The sequence below is a fragment of the Balaenoptera ricei genome, chromosome 2 (genome assembly GCF_028023285.1).
Source record: "Balaenoptera ricei isolate mBalRic1 chromosome 2, mBalRic1.hap2, whole genome shotgun sequence".
In the NCBI taxonomy this organism is placed as follows: Eukaryota; Metazoa; Chordata; class Mammalia; order Artiodactyla; family Balaenopteridae; genus Balaenoptera; species Balaenoptera ricei.
Genome location: NC_082640.1, coordinates 32,679,392 through 32,692,138, shown reverse-complemented (window position 1 = coordinate 32,692,138; position 12,747 = coordinate 32,679,392). Strand labels below are relative to the sequence as shown.

At 52.3% G+C, this 12,747-nt stretch overlaps 1 protein-coding gene across 1 annotated transcript in view; it reads left to right on the top strand.

Annotated features, from left to right (window-relative positions):
* The window catches only part of RASGRF1 (Ras protein specific guanine nucleotide releasing factor 1), a 106,809-nt gene that overhangs the window by 55,879 nt on the left and 38,183 nt on the right, over window positions 1-12,747 (top strand). Inside the window, exons 11-13 of the mRNA XM_059915342.1 lie at window positions 3,699-3,762; window positions 5,799-5,935; window positions 8,098-8,180. Of these exons, the coding sequence (XP_059771325.1) occupies window positions 3,699-3,762; window positions 5,799-5,935; window positions 8,098-8,180 (284 nt within the window). The remainder of the gene's footprint in view (window positions 1-3,698; window positions 3,763-5,798; window positions 5,936-8,097; window positions 8,181-12,747) is intronic.

Genomic DNA, 12,747 nt, shown 5'->3' with positions numbered 1-12,747 from the left:
CTGGAGCAGGAGGTCAGACACCGCCCTGACCCTAGGGGTCCCGACTGACCCTGACTGGGGGCCCAGGGTGGACCAGGGTGTCAGAGACGCGTGAGTGTGCACGCATGCGCCCCGGTCTGACTGGCGGCTTGGAATGAGAAGGCCACTGACGGATTTTCTACTGGAGAAATCGTGGGAAATGGGAAAGCGAGCATGAAGACCCCTCAAGGAGCCCCCAGAGTTGGGGGCTGGGGCGGAGGAGCCAGGGGGTCCAGACAAGCCCTTCAAAGGCCCGTGTACGTGTATCTGAGGGGCTGGGGAGGATGGTGGCACCTGGCTGAGGGCAGAGCAGCAGCCAGAGCCTTTGTCTCATTTCCAACCAAAAAGAGCTCAGACAGCGCCCCCTCTTGACGCCCTTGGGCACTCACTCTGCCAGCACAAGACTCTGCACCCCCGGCAGAATCTCCTGCTCCCCAGCACAGCACATGGCTTATCCCGCTGCTGTGAGCTCACGATCTGGTCCCACCTCTGTCTCTTACACATGTGTGACCCTGGAAACGTCCCACGCCTGTCCACACCTCACTTCCTCATCTGCAAAACAGGGATGACTGTCCTCAGCAGAGGCGTGCACAGATGCAGGCAGGTGCCCGTACATCTGCTCTGGGAAGTATGAAGCCCTTGCCTCTGTAAGCGACAGTCTCCCCGGCACCGCGTTCATCCCCGTGGAAGCTCGCTTCTGGAGATTTTAAATCTAAATGCGCTGTGGCCTGGAAAGGGCCAGAAGGTGCCCTTAATTAAACCAGAGCATCAGGGAAACCATTCTTCCAGACCCTGGATGCCTGGCCCGTAACCTCCTGCAGAGCTAATTGATCAAGCAGTGGCTTCAGGGAATATACTGCTTATGTTAACATGTCAACACATTAGTTGGTCAGCTGCACAAGGGGAAATTAATTTACAAACACTGAAGACTCCAGTTTCAACCAAATTATGTATCAAGGAAAGCCTTCATTATTTATTAGCTCTGGAGTTTCTCCTGGGAAGATCTCTGTCCAGGCTTGGGGGATGGTTCCCCCAGCAGGTGGGGGTCAGTAGGGGCAGGTTGAACTGGAGACTTCAAGACGGCTTTTTAGTGTGAAAGCATGTGCTTTTATGTTTGTTAGTTTTATCTTATTTTGGTTTGGGGGGTTGTTTATATGTTTGTTTGAGTTTTAAAAGTCTCTTAGCATATTGGTAAAGAACATGGAATCTGAGAGCTACTCAAATTCTAGCCCTGCCACTTACCAGTGGGTGACCTCACCAAGCCTCAGTTTACTTACCTGCAAAATGGGAGTGAAGAGCTTCCCTGGTGGCGCAGTGGTTAAGAATCTGCCTGCCAATGCAGGGGACATGGGTTCGAGCCCTGGTCCGGGAAGATCCCACATGCCACAGAGCAACTAAGCCTGTGCGCCACAACAACTGAGCCTGCACTCTAGAGCCCGTGAGCCACAACTGCTGAGCCTGCATGCCACAACTACTGAAGCCCACATGCCTAGAGCCCGTGCTCCACAACAGAAGAAGCCACCGCAATGAGAAGCCTGCACACCGCAACAAAGAGTAGCCCCCACTCACCACAACTAGAGAAAGCCCGCGCACAGCAACGAAGACCCAACACAGCCAAAAATAAAATAAATAAGATAAATAAATAAATATTTTTTTAAAAATGGGAGTGAAAATACCTACTTCATGGGAGTGCTATGAGGCTTAAGTGAGGAACTGGGTGCAAAACACATGACCCCATGCCTGGTACATAGTAAGTGCTCAATAGGTAATAGTCGTTGTCACTCTTAATTATGTAGTATGAACTTGTAATAATAATAATAATAGCAAGCCTTTGCATGATGATTACTGTGAGCCAGGCACTAGCCCAAATACATCACGTATATTTAATTCATAGAACAACCCACTGAGGCAGATACTGTTACTTTCCCTATTGTATAAATAAGGGAACTGAGGCTTCTAGAAACAGCCAGCAAGTGGCAGAGCGGGGATTTGAACCCAGGCAGTCTGGCTCCAGAGTCAGTGTTCTGAAACCAAAGCTAAAATTCAAACCACTTCTTGTTAAATACTCCCATTGGAAATCGAATGCCTTCAGTCCTCCTAAAAGGGACCTGCTACAACTCCACAAGATCTAAAACTACCATAAGAATTTTTTGGGACTTAAAGTAAGAGAAGGTTAGAGCTAGATGGGCTTTGGAGATTGTCCAGCCCAGTGACATCAGTGGTCAGGTTAAGGCCCAGCAAGACCTGGGGGGCTCCCCCAGGGCCACCAAAGAGCCAAACAAGAAGCAGAATGCAGGATTTGGGGGCCCACTCTTGATACTTTCTCCAGGTCCCCCTCTGCCTTCTAGGTGGCAGCCTGCCCTGCAGACATTTTCACGTATAGATTAGCCACCTGGCCAGGTTTCTGTTATCGTCAGTTATTATGTTATTTATCTGTTGCTGTGTAACAAATTTCCCCCAAATGGAGTGCCTTTTTTTTTTTTTTTTTTTTTTTTGGCCACACCACACACGGCATGTGGAGCCTTAACCACTGGACCGCCAGGGAAGTCCCCTGGAGTGGCTTAAAACAAACATTTGTTGTCTCAAACAGTTTCTGCACGTTAGGAAGTCAGGACAACTTAGCTGGGTGGACATACGTGGCTCAGGGTTTCTTATGAGGTTGCAGTCAAGATGGCATCTGGGGCTGCAGTCATCTGAGGCTCGACTGGGGCCGGGATCCTTTTCCAGCGTGGCTCCCACACATGGCTGTTGGCAGGAGGCCTCGTCCCTCATCTGTAGCCCTCTCCTCATGACACGGCAGCTGGCTTCCCCCAGAACAAGTGGTCCAAGAAACAACAAGAGAGCAAGCAGGAGGCTGCAGACCCCAAAGCTGAACACCATCACTCCTGCTTTATTCTCTTAATGAGAAGCAAGTGACTAAGTCCAGTTAACACTCAAGAGGAAGGGAAGTAGCCTTCACCTTTTGAAGGACAGGGTTCAAAGAATTTGTGGATGTGCTTTACAACCAGCACAGTGGTAGTTACTTTCATTTCTCACTACAGGATCAAGGGATCTCACACCTAAAAGATGCTCAGACACTCAAGGATAAGAGGCATTTTTCCAGATATTCCTAATAATTAAAAGCCAGCCACTGACCTTGAGCTGGGAACAGGCCCATGAGGCTCTTTCCAGACTCTGCCACTTACCTACCAGGTGACCTTGGGCAAGACGCTTAACTCCCTGATTTCATTTCTTCATCTGTAAAATTGTAATAACAATACCTGAGACAGGTCTGTAAAATGGTCCTGTTTCCCTATTGGTAACGTGCAGGGTTTAGCCTAGAATGAGGGAGTTCAAACTTCAGACTTAGGGCTACCAGATGATGCCTCAGAGCCACTGTAGGGCAAGAAAAGGCCGTGCAAGCCAGGTTCTAGCCCCTCCACCCCCAGCCCGACCTTGGCCCTCCTTTGGGGAAGGCGTCTCTGAGCAATCCCATTTGAGCCACTTCACTGGGCTTCCTATATGGAGATAAAGTTCTTCAACTTAAAAACCAAAATACCCGCTTGGCATGTAATGTCCACACACATACGTGCGTCGATGTGGGTGCTCACTTTTAGAGCCACTCCTCACCCTGATATTCTGGAACTCCGAAACTAGCACGTCTCTTGCCTTGATTCAAGGTGGCCCCTGCTCTTTTTCAGAATGGAGTCATATCCCTCATTGACTGCACTTTATTGGAGGAGCCAGAAAGCACGGAGGAAGAAGGTAAGTGTGCAAGTCACGTGCAAGCCTGTGTGTGCTCACACAGATGCACACACACTCACCCTGAAAGGTTGGGCCCGGGCATTGGTTTTTTTTCTTGGGAGGAAGGGAGGAAGCTGGACCCGGAGAGGCTGGTCCTGGGTCTTTAGAGAAGGAGCTCTCTGGCCCTGCAGGTGACAGCCTCCTCCCCCTTCCTGGCTCCTTCCAATCTCCTTGGGTCCTGGATGCGGTGCCATGGGGTTTGGGGGTCACACTTCTCAGTGAGCACCCCTCCTTCACGCATCCATGTGCTACATGCACAGTGGCTCACTGGGCCGCGAGGAAGAGGCCGGGGAGGCGCCGAGCCTATCTCTCCTCCAGTGGAAATGGGTGGGGTGTGCAGGGACACACGTGCCACCACCAGAGGGAGTGCAGGGGAACGGTCCCCCACAGTGGCATTGGAGCGACCAGGACGGGAGGCAAGACTTGGGGAGAAGGGAGCATGTGAGTGGGACCCCAGCAAACCAGAAGGGGCTGGGCGGGGAGCTGGGGGAGGGTGGTGCCCAGGTGCTCGGAAAGCCGCTGTGTAGGGGTGTCCATGGGATTTCTCTCCCCGGGGAATCAGAATTGGGGGATGCGCTTATTAGGTGAAGGGGTGGGGTCACTACTGTCTCTTGATTGGACCAAAGTTGGTCCTCGTCTCCCTCCTTCACTGGCCCCCCAGCAAGGCTTTGGAGGCCCTCCCCTGGGGGTGCACCAACTGGACTCTCCATCTTTGCCCTTCCCCAGGTTGGGGCTCCTCGAAGCAGGGCTGTGTCTGAAGGACCCCAGATCCCAGTCCCGGCCTGGCTTGGGCTTGGGCTCAGGGTTTGCTGGGGGCTGGGGGCGTAGTCCACACACACACACAAACACATACACACACACGCGTGCACGTGCCCTGGTCAGCCGCAGCGGGAGCTGGGCTCTGCACCCTTCATGACCCTCCACCGAGGGCGGAGCCAAGCGCCACTCCCCCAAGGCAAAAATACATGTGCAGCAATTTACCCGGAGCTCTTACCAGCATGATCTTCTTCAGTCTTGGCCACAGCTGGTCCCGACTCAAGTGGAATTGTCAGTCCCCAAAGCCCTTTTCTCTCCAGGGCCAGGAAAGGGAGAGGCATGGCCCCATGCATCCCCCACTCAACACACAGACACCCCACTTCTGAGGAGCCAGCGTCATCCCATCCTCGAGTCACCACACGGAGCAGGCTCCCCAGTGCCCTCAAATTCTCGAGTGTCAGCACTGGAAGGGTCGGGGACCTCAGAGCCGTCACGCCCCACTCTGCTGGTACAGGAGGACGTCTGAAGCCCAGAGCGGGAAGGGTATCACCCCAAGGTCACATAGCCAGCAAGCAGAGACCAGAGCTGTAGCAGACCTTCCACAACATTCCACCCCATTCAGGGCACGCCTGATGAATGTGGCCATGTTGCAAGGAATCTCGGAACTGTGATCTTAGTCTTTCCAAATAAAGAGTTCAAGGAATGCTTCGGGTTAAAAGCAGTAATAAAAATACCTAGAATTTACTTTGGCTTTGGGGAGCTCTCAACTGAGCTAAATGTCCAGCCGGGTCCATAAAAGCTCAAGATCTAAAGTTCTCCTCCTGGCCCCTGTATCACCTTGGCGTAGCTGGAGGGCCCAGCTGTGAGGCCAGTTCTAGACCTTGCTTGGCCGCTGCCCGGCTGGGGGTCTTATGAAAGTCCTCCCCGGGGACCTCAGCTCCCCATTGGCCTAACGAGGGTAGAGCCGGCTGGTGATTCCGAAAGGCTCTTCCGACTCGGAATTGGAGCTGTCCCTGTGTGGTTGTAAGCTACTCTGCACTCTAGGTCTTAGTTTCTCCATCTTTGAAGTGGGGATTCCTCACCTTAAGAAAAAAAAAAAGATGTTCTGAAACTAGCAAGTGGCCTGGTACCCTACTGATGCCGTGCCTTCACCAGTGGGGTGAGGCAGGTATCGTGCAGTCGTTTTCCAACTCAGAAAGACCCACACTCATTCTGCTAACTCTGTGTTTTGCACCTGGAAGCCAAAGGATCCGGCCAAGACATAGACCACTTGGATTTTAAGATCGGGGTGGAGCCAAAGGATTCCCCACCCTTCACAGTCATCCTTGTGGCCTCATCCAGACAGGAGAAGGCGGCGTGGACCAGTGACATCAGCCAGGTGAGCAGCGTCACTTGTCCTTGAAAGCAAGTGGTCCCTTCATGCCTAAGCTGGTGGGGGGCGGGAGACAGCTACAGGGTTCTAATGGAAAAGATGCGAGTATCTCTACCAACCAAGGCTGAGCCCAGCTAGCTGTCTAGCTCGCAGAGTCCCCTGGGCCACCCGTAGAGTGTGGTCTGGGAACCCCTTGCATCTGAATCATCCCTAGGGCAGTTTTTAAAACTCCAGATTCCTGGGCTCCCCGCTGGTCCCCCGCAGATCTGCTACATCCAAGTCTCTGGCACGAGGCCTGGGAACCTACGTTTTGGCACACACCCCAGGCCATTGGTACCACAGAAAAGTCTGAGCACCGTGACCCAAGGGTGCTGGATGTAGCAGAGCCAGGAGAGAAAGCAAAGGGCCCGCAAAGCCCGGAGTCCGCTCTGCAGGAGGGACGGTTTGCCTGCACCAGCGTTAGGGTTGTCACCCCACTGAGAGAGTCACAGGAAGCACAGACCTCCCAGGGACCAGAGAGCAGACCCAGAGGGCTGCGGTCACTTGCAGGACCAGGGCAGAGGTCTGAGTCTGGAAAGAGGCTGTCGGCAGCACCGGGCTGCTGGCGCAGGACAGGCCTCTCCCTGGGCCCAGCAATGGCCTGCAATGGGTCAGCCCAGCCCCGTCCCAGGAGCACAGGAACCTCTCCGGACCGCCTGCTCTCTGCACAGTGGAGGAGAGTATTAGGAGAGCAGCTGATGGTGGGAGGAAGGGGACAGCGAGACTGGAGATGTCCCCCTTTCGGGGGAGGGGGCCTGGGAGCTGTGTTTATGGAGAACTGGGGGGCAGAGCCTTTACTGTATTTCAGGACAGTCCCCCCACTCACTCCCTGCCCCTCATTTTTAGGCCGCACACCTGGGCTGCCCTGCCTGCCCATCCCACAGCCCCGCAGCGTGGCGGGGTGCGGATGACTAGTAACAGACGTCTGCTCTTTCCCAGTCTTGCCCTCCCAGCTTCAAACAACCAGCGTGCCCCGGAGAAAACCGAAAACCTGGAAACCTCGAGCATGGCCTTTTCTAGTCCTCAGGGAGCCATCAGAGGCTCAGGGCTGCTCGCCTGGAGAGTACCCCCCGGGCCTGTGCCCTCTTGAGGGCTGCATTGCTGACACCACCAGGCGTCAGGGCCCCCCCCAGGCCCACTGACGCCTCCAGGCAGCGCTGATCGGTGGCCAGGCGCCCTGCATTGCAGGGTTGCCGATAGAACCAGAGCTAAAGAGTGTCTCAGAGTGTGGAGCTGGAGAAAATGGGCTGGGAAGGGCCACTGACACAAGCCTCCCTCTGGGGCCCGCGAAAAACTAGGGGTCCTGGCCCTGACCCACCGTGCCCGCCTCTCTGCTCTCACTTCCCAGTGACTTTGACCCCTCCCCGCACGTACACATCCTCAAAACCAGAAGATACTGTGATGTGACCCCGCAGAGTACCCCCCCAGCCCAGGCCAAGGAGAGACCCTCTCTTGGCAGAAATGTGAGAGCTTGGGGCAGGGGGCAATGAGAAGGAGAAAGAGATGTATCTCTGTGTCTTTTCTTTTTGTTTGGATGTGTACTGTTTATTCAAAGAAAAATTTGGGTTTTGAATTTTTTTCAGGGGCTGAGTAAAATGTACAATCTTCTCCCTTAGTGCTGGCAGCCTTGCCTTCCCCAGGCAGGATTTTTACTGTGGAAAACCGTCTGTGGCTTCAGGGTGTGGGCACTGCGGTGAGCAGAGGACGGGGGGTGGGGCAGGACAGCACCCACTGAGCCGGCCTCCCAGGACAGAGGCCCCAGGTCACTGTGGATCTGATCTTGTCCTTGGTGCTGGACCTCAGAGGTCAGCCACAGAGTGGCCAGGGTCGGACACTTCCACTTTTGCAAACACCCCGAGGAGGTAGGAATCATTATCCCCATTTTGTAGGTAGGGAAACTAAGGCCCAGGGAAGTCAAGTAAATCCCCAAAAGGTCACCGAGCTGGGGACTTGACTTCCCATCAGACCCAAGGCATGCTGTGCGTTGACCCTGGCCTTGCCTGGACGATGCCCTTTGACTGTGTGTCAGGCCGGGGCCTGCGAAGCCTCACTCGGCAGAACCCCTGCTGGGCCTGGGTCTCGGAACGGAGACAGAGGCTCTGACCCGGGGGTCCTCTCTCTGATTCCAGTGTGTGGATAACATCCGGTGCAATGGGCTCATGATGAACGCATTTGAGGAAAATTCCAAGGTCACTGTGCCGCAGATGATCAAGTAAGTGCCCTGAGCCCCCTCTTGTCCGGCTGAGCTCCAGAGACCAAGGGCCACACAGTGACCACAAGGGGCTCAGAAGATGCTGGGTTTCATCTTTGGGATGTGTTAGGTGTTTGATTTCAATTAACTTCTATTTGGTTGATGGCTTTGGCTTAGTTTTTGTAGTTGTTTGTCTTGAAAATGTGGATTTACATATTAGGCTGTTTAAAATAGAACATGAGGAATGACATTTCATGCACTCTATTTTTTTTAATAACTATTTTTCTTTTGTTTGGGCAATGCCAGGGAGGAAGGGCAAGGGGGCTGGCATCCTGCTGAACTCAGCTCTCGGAGCCCCGCTGGGCAGTGCAGCCTCCTGGCCTGCACCAGCCCTGCTTCTCCTCCAACATCTGCTCGCCTGACCCCCTCACGGTGCCCCCCAGGTGGCCCGCTGGCTCCCTGGCCTCCATCTGAACCTCTGAATGCCCAGCCTGCTCTGCCCACCTGGCATACGCCAGGACCCAGCTAACCGACCCCAGGCGTGTTGTCCTGCCCAAAGCAAACCTTGGGGACCCACTGCCTCTTTGCTACTTGAAGTGCACACTCAGGGGAGCTGCAGGCCATTATGTAGTGAGGGTGTGAAAGGTCCTACCCACCCCGTTTCGACGACGGCAGGCCTGATGAAGCGAGCACGCCAGCAGCTAGGAGCTAGCCAAGGCAGTGTCGTGTACGCCAGAGCTTTCCAGCATCCGGCTGAGTTTATGAGGAGTAGCCCCACCCCACCCCACCCCACCCCACCCCACCCCATGGCTACATTGTTTAACGGCCAAAGGTGCTGGAGCCCAGAAGGAAGGTCTGGACTTGAAGGCACGAGCCCTGGCCCACAGCTTCTGCTCTGTGTTGTATGACTATGGACAAGTCACTTAACATGTCTGAGCTTGGGTCTCTCACCTGTTAGTGGGAGATGATAACGCCTACCTGCCTGCCTCCTGGATTTGTTTCAACGATGAATTAAAAACACCACATGTAGAATGATGGTTAAATGTATAGTGGGTACCTACTTATCTTCTGCAAAGAGTGCGTATTGAGGCAGTAAAAGTGAGCAGATGAAACCAAAATAAACTCACCCGTGAAAGAAAAAATAACAGCATTTTAAACTATGATGGTGATAAAGGGAATGGAATATCCAGATCAAAGTGACAACTCCAAGGACCTGTTGGCTCCCAGACTTAAGCGTGGCCTCCTTGGCAGGAGTAGCCCATGGGCAGCGTCCCCCTGCGAGGGCGCCAGGGAGCAGAGATGAGCAGACGTGGCCTCCGTCCTCAGGGAATTCACCATTTAGTGAACTAAAGAGACACATAGAAATCGTAAAACACTAGCGGGTGCTGCAAAATAGAATTTGTATGATGCTAGGAACGAGGGTTCAGAGAATGAGTGACTCGTTCACCTGGCACAGCTGGGGAAGACTTTCCCAAGAAGAGGACATCAGAACTGACCTCAAAGGATAAGTTAGGGTTTGCTAAATGGTGGAGGAGGAAGGGCATCCTGGGAAGAGGGAACAGCATGTGCAAAGGCGCAGAGGCAGGGAAGCACATGGTGTGTTTGGGGAATGATAAAACGTTCCATGGGGCTGCAGGGTTGGGAGAGTGGTATGTCCTATGGGAAACAACTGTGATGCAACTGTGGCCTCCAAGTTCACTACCAGGTAAACTATCCCAGAGGTCTTGGAACAGAAAGGCTCGCAGACCCAATTAAGATGGTTAACCACACAGTCTAGTGAATCAATTTTAAACACTAAGTGAGAAACCAGGGGAGAGAGAAGGGATAGTAGGTTAGTGCCTGTTACACGTAGTTGCATGAGCTAGTTACACCATGGTCATTGTACAGCCTCTCTCCCTGCCCCATCTACCTTCCTTGCTGACGGAGCAGCTACAAGGACCAGAGTTGAAGCTTGATCAGTGGATCCAAGGGCACACGCTTGCTCTGTCTGAGAAGTCAGGGCAAGTATGTCTGGCCATAGCGGCAGCTCACCAGTTAGACTGAAGAAGAGCTACAGGTTTATCTATAGTTCTGGGACAGAGGGTAGAGGGTCAGAATGGATGTCGCCAGTGGGTGGCTGACTTTAAGACATGAATATTGAGTGTACGCTTTGCCTCATGAATATTAAGTGTAGCTTGAATATTTGGTGCCTTGTGAATATTTAGTGCAGGCTTGGTCCTTCCACCCCTCCTATTTACATTCGGCACACGTATGCTTTACTTAGTGTATATATGTGCCTGCCATGGCTCACAAGCTGTTTGCTCCTTCGTCTATCCTCCTTTTTTGTTTCTCTTATTTTTCATAGCACAATTGTATTTTCTTAAACAAGACAGTGTGCTGAAGAGGTGGGCAGGAGTCAGATAAGAGTAACGTGACAGGTGAAGAGTTGGGTTTTCTTCTGTAGGTGTTAGGGTTGCACCCAAGGCGGTGACGGGCGCCCCCTGGTGGCCAGGGATAGAGTGGCAACAGAGAGCCTGGCTGGAAAAAGGCATCAGTGGTATAGCTGGAGGGTCCGTGGCTGGGGGGACATTCCCTAGATGTGTTCCCCATAAGCCTCTGGGTTTCTGGCATGGTTCCCATTTCAGATACCCGACCCTGTTGTCAGACTGAATTAAGAGCGTCCTGATTTTTGGTTTGCAATACAAAGAAACATTTAGTCCCATGCACCCTGAGTATTCCTGCTACCCTCCCAACACACTGCATCCCGGCCCTCTGGTGGGTAGATGCTAGTGGCAGGGTTTGAGAGGAAGGTCCCAGAGAATGAAGATCGTCAACCACCAGCAGCCCAAAGATCCAAGAAGTCTCATTCCATCTGCCCTGGGTCCTGAGGCTCTGCCCCAACATGTGACCTCAAGGACAGGTAGACCCAAGGTGGGGCGCTCCCCCTGCGGAAGGAGGAAAAGGGAAGCCCTTTCCCATCAAGCCCAGGCCTCTCGATGCCTGGGAGACAGGAATGCCACTTGGAGCTTCGTCAAGAAGTATGGGGGGCTTCCCTGGAGGTCCAGTGGTTAAGACTTCGCCTTCCAGTGCAGTGGATATGGGTTCGATCCCTGGTCAGGGAGCTAAGATCCCACATGCCTCGCAGCCAAAAAACCAAAATGTAAAACAGAAGCAATATTGCAACAAATTTTAATAAAGACTTTAAAAACGGTCCACATCAAAAAAAAAAAAAAATCTCAAAAAAAAAAATATTGGGAGAGCAAAGAGAGAGGCAGGGCTGAATTTACAGTCAAAAGATGCTTGTGTTGTGAGGGACTGAAAACCCCTTCTAGCAGGGCTGGCAAATATCTAGCACATGAGCCAGCCATTTGGATCAGAATCCAGAACCCGTGGCAGACATTACTAATGGGTCATGGCAGTCTTTAAGGCTGAGCCTGTAATGGTCAACACAGCCCCAGGCAGTTACTCCCAGTCTGGCAGAACTGGTATCCAGGATGAAAGCTGTTTTTATCACTACTTTAGTGTGCCCTCCCATTTTACAGATAGGACAACTAAAGTCCAAAATAGGTTTACATAACATTGGAGTTGCCAGAGGCACCATCACCAACAATGATTGGGAGGTTTGTGACAGAGAAGAACGGGGCAAGGGAGGTTTATAGAAAAGGGAGGGCTTGGGACTTCCCTGGTGGTCCAGTGGTTAAGACTCCCCACTCCCAATGCAGGGGGCTTGGGTTCGATCCCCGGTTGGGGAACTAAGATCCCACATGCTGCATGGTACTGAAAAAAAAAAAAAAAAACTAAAAACAATAAATAAATAAATAAAATAAAAATAAATCTTTAAAAAAATTCCATTAACCCTTGGGAAAAAAAAAAGGGGAGGGCTTTTCTCACTTTCTCTACCCCCTCCAGTGGCAGAAGGAGCCCAAAAAGAAGGTGCTAGAAGCAAACCCTTGCCAGAGGGGTCCAATAATCACCACTGAAGATGTCAGGTCTAGGCTGGACGCTTCGGGATCCATAGTGTGTGAGGAGTTGCACTGTCCTTCTAGAAGGTGCAGTCCCGTGGTGGGGACCTGGCTCGAGTTAAGGGAGTCCTTTCACCCAAGGGCCGAGGGCAGTTCTCCAGGGATGGTGCCACTGAGTCCTTCCCATCTGCAGGTACTTTCTCCTGCCCACTGTCTTTCAGTTTTGCTTCTCTGCAACTTTTCTTCTTCCTTTAGAGGTTTGTAGTCAACTGGCTGGATCCCTGTCTGTCGATTCCATGCCGCTTACATTTTCTCTCCTCACTTGAACCTCTCCACCTTCTCTGCATTCTGGGAAAATTTCTCAAGTTCGCTTCTGTGTCACTCATTTGATTTTCTGAGTCTCTCATCTGCTGTTACTTGCATTCATGTCCTCTGATTCAACACTCTTATCTTTCGTTTCCAAGAAATCTTTCCGATCTCAGATGATTTCCTCTTCCTGGTTGCTTCTTGCGGTTCGGTCAATGCAATATATATTCTCCTGAATCTTGGTGAAAAATAAAACAGGTGTTTTCTAAAATGTTCTGTGTCTTGCAGCAAAGCTACCTTAGAAGGAATCATTCCTGTTTCTTCAGGATTGTCTCTTTTCA